The following is a 3,754-nucleotide window of genomic DNA, read 5'->3' as shown; positions in this document are numbered from 1 at the left end:
TGCAATTGTTTGTCTCTTGTCTACCTATGACCTAGAATCCCCCTCTCTGGCCTTTCTGGACCAAACCAATGTTTATCTTACACATATTGATTGGTGTCTCATGTCTCCCTAAAATGTATAAAACCAGCCTGTGCCCCAGCCACCTTGAGCACATGTCGTCAGGACCTCCTGAAGCTGTCATGGGGGCATTCTTAACCTTGGCAAATAAAGTTTCTAAATTGGTGAGACCAGTGTCATATATTTTGGGCTCACCGTATCTAATGTCTTAATTTTGTGTTTAGCACAATTTTGTCAATTCTTACTTCCAAATATTTCTTTGAACTCTGATTCTGATTCTCTCTGCCCTACAAGGGCTCACCCCAGCTCCCACCCCATCATTCTATTACGTGGTTCAGACTCTACTGGATTCCAGCCAGCATACCACTTACCATTCCCGAGGACTTCTTTAAAACAGCCTTGTCATCATTTTTATAATGACAAGGCAACATAAGACCATTATATAAAAGTTGGAAAATGCAGAGGAGAAACATTATTTTTTTAAGTGTATATTGTCTCACAGCCATTACAACCCTTACTCCCGTTACTCCATGGTGGAGGCCTGATCCACCCACCTGATAGCTAAGGTTTCTGGTAAATCCCCACAGCTTTACTCATGCAATTGAATCTTCTACTCCACTAGTGTAGCCAGCGCCACCCAGGGAAGCCAGCCTTATGGCGATCTCAATTACATCTCCACATATCGGGACCCCTGCTCCCCAACCTGGGGTGCTTTCTCTCTCAGCTCCATTCCTAAAACTTCCTGCCACCAATGCAAAGCCCATATCACCCATAGATCATTCCACAACTCTTCCTGTTCACTCAGTGCAAGTTAAAAGAGTAGACACTTGGGTGGCTGGAAAGCCCAGGCCCTCAGGACCTCTGAAATACATGGTGGTGGGAAGGTCACCTACATCACCTGAGCTTCTGTCCTTCTCCGTTTATAAAAATGAAGATGATCACACCTCCCTACAGGTGGCAGGATATTAAATATGATAACTTCTGTAAAATGGGAACCCAGTGCTCAGAGGCAACAGGCAGCCAACTCATCTTAGCTCTCCTCCTTTTGAAAAATTTCTATAGCAGAGGTTCTGAGTTGTGAAACTGCACTGTGCATTCAAATCACCTGAGCAGCATATGCAAATTACAGTGGCAGGGGTCCACCCCAGAGAAATCAAGCCAGAAGGTCTAGGTGGAGCCAGGAGCCAGGGCTGTACAGGCAGGGAACACTGGAGATAACACCGGCAGTTCTTGCTGTCAGACCCAAACAGACCCACCCCTGCTTACTCCGAATCCATAGTGTTGTCGTTTCATTGTGAGTAGCTTTTCTCCTTAACAATTACTGCATGTAATGGGCACTAACTACGTGTTTATCGTACACGTGATCATACAAAATAAAAATGCAAACAAAAAATGAAACTTTAATACAGGGCTTATTTTATCAAGGCTAGGACTAGGCTGGGGCAAGAGAGGAGCCAGAGGAATCCATATAAAGATGCCCTTGATCTCAGGATGGTGCAAGGCCTAATATTATACTTGCACAACCCTGCAACTCCTCACTTCCTTTAAAAGCATGCCCTAGGTGCCTCCCTTGCCTATCCCGACTTCAGCCTCAGGAAGGATCCTACTGGCAAGTGGCAGCCACCAACTATGCACTGAAGGCCTCTGCGTGAATCCCAAACTGAATGCTGAGGGTTCACTTACTTGTGGTACTGGTTTAATAGGTTTTTCCATCAAGCCTCCAACATAAATAGTGTTGGGAAGCAGAGGTCGAGCAAAATCAAAGGCAAAGTCAGAGTTGATGAACCACAACTCTGCTTTTAGTAGAAGATGAGACAAAACTGGCCTAGAGCCTTCTGTGAAATGCTCCTTGATGGTGTTGTCAAATGTAGACTGCATGTGCCATTGCCTCCTGCAGAAACTAAAGAACATCAGAAAATTCTTCACTCGGCCCCAGAAGTCCATGTGATCAGTCAGCAAGGAATGGAATACTGGAACATAAGACAAGGGGATAGGTAGCCCAAATTCCAAAGAGCCGAATGAAGTGGAAAGAATGGCCACAAATGGCTTCCCAAGCTTCTCAGCAATCAGGAAAGGACAGTAGTCAAAAGTTTCAACTATCGTCATGTCGAAGTTCTCATTCTTTAAGGAATCCATGATGTCCTTTCTCCTTAAAAAATGACTGCACTGCAACGCCAAGTATTCTAGAACATTTAATAAGTTTTCAAATTTTCCTCTGTAAGAAAAAAATAATAAATATTCATGGGAAGTGTTAAATTTACAGTACATAAAAGTGTCTTGAGATACAAAGAAAATATCCCAGGAAAGCAACAACCTTTCTAGCAGTCACCCACAAATTCAACCAGTTTCCCACAAATACCCTCTGCCATAATTATCCTGGCTTAAATGTTTCTACTCCCTAGAGTGTACCCTTCTCCCTTCCCCTTTTCTCTCCTTATCCAAATCCCAACCACCATCAATGCCGACTCAAGGTCCTTCTACTCTGGGAGCCATCTCTCAGAGTAGCAGATCTCAGAGTTCCGTCTCCTTGATAAATTAGGTGACACTCTGTTTAGCCCTCATTTACACATGGTTTTTATGAGTGATTTTCTTATTTATCCAACCAAATTGTGTAAGTAACTTGACGATAGAGTTTATCAATATTGATGAGATGTGCTAAGTTTTAGCGCTGTGTGTTTGCACACGAGAGATTGCCTCAGTCAAGGAACCCTTTGGTTATATTTCAACCAAAAATCTCAGCCGAAAATGAGAATTCCACCTTTCTACCCCTAGGAGTTAAGCAATGGAAAAAATAAAAACAAAAGGAACCTGGTTTTTGAAAGGCATTATTTTTTTCTTTATTATTCTTTATTATTTACTTTTATTTGTTATTGTTATTTTACATATTTTATATACTATTTATTTACATATTTGTTTACTTATTTATATTATTATTTTATTTAATTATTTATTATTATTTCTTTCCACCTCAATGCAGGCTGGGGTATTCAGATAAGATGATGTCAAAGCTTTACTGACATATGCCTATGCAAAGGGACGATTCTTTTGCAATGTATTCCCAATAATGCCTGCAGAGAATATGATCCTATTTTACAGAATTTTGGGGAAATAGATGAGGATGCCTAGGCCAGCTGCAGTAAGTGCAAGAGCTCTAGATATCAGAAACCTACTGGCTGCATGGAAGACTGAGAGAATCAATTCCCTGACACACCCGTAACCTGTATACCACCGTACCATTGCCCTCCAGTTAGAGAAGGTCCCTCACTAGTGATATGCAGATTGGTTGAAGTCATCCTCTGTTGTATATTTTTAAAGATTCACATAACAAAGGAAAAGTTGCCAAACGTTTCTGAAAATTTCAGTAATGGGCTGGCTGCGGTGGCTCACGCCTGTATCCCAGCACTTTGGGAGGTCGAGGAGGGTGGATCACCTGAGGTTAGGAGTTTGAGACCAGCCTGGCAAACATGGTGAAATGCCATCACTACTAATAATACAAAAATTAGCTGGGCATGGTGGCACACTCCTGTAATCCCAGCTACTTGGGAGGCTGAGGCAGGAGAATCGCTTGAACCCTGGAGGCAGAGGTTGCAGTAAGCTGAGATCGCGCCATTACACTCCAGCCTGGGCGACAAGAGCAAAACTCCATCTCAAAAAAAAAAAGCCAGTAAAGTAGTAAAAATGTTTAGACTGTAGTTCA

General features: G+C 42.4%; 1 protein-coding gene across 1 annotated transcript; it reads right to left on the bottom strand.

Moving 5' to 3' along the window:
- Positions 1-457: 457 nt before the first annotated feature.
- LOC116465253 (UDP-glucuronosyltransferase 3A2-like) lies at positions 458-3,676 on the bottom strand. The gene has a single exon (XM_032754292.2). The coding sequence runs from the start codon at positions 2,323-2,325 to the stop codon at positions 1,615-1,617; it is 711 nt and encodes a 236-aa protein (XP_032610183.1). The 5' UTR covers positions 2,326-3,676; the 3' UTR covers positions 458-1,614.
- Positions 3,677-3,754: the final 78 nt, after the last annotated feature.

This window comes from Hylobates moloch, unplaced genomic scaffold (assembly GCF_009828535.3).
Source record: "Hylobates moloch isolate HMO894 unplaced genomic scaffold, HMol_V3 SCAFFOLD_4010, whole genome shotgun sequence".
NCBI lineage: Eukaryota > Metazoa > Chordata > Mammalia > Primates > Hylobatidae > Hylobates > Hylobates moloch.
This window is presented reverse-complemented; position numbering and strand designations above follow the sequence as displayed.

Bases quoted from the DNA above. Each gene is read 5' to 3' on its own strand.
- LOC116465253 (XM_032754292.2), bottom strand. From the start codon at position 2,325: ATGTACTGTAAATTTAACACTTCCCATGAATATTTATTATTTTTTTCT.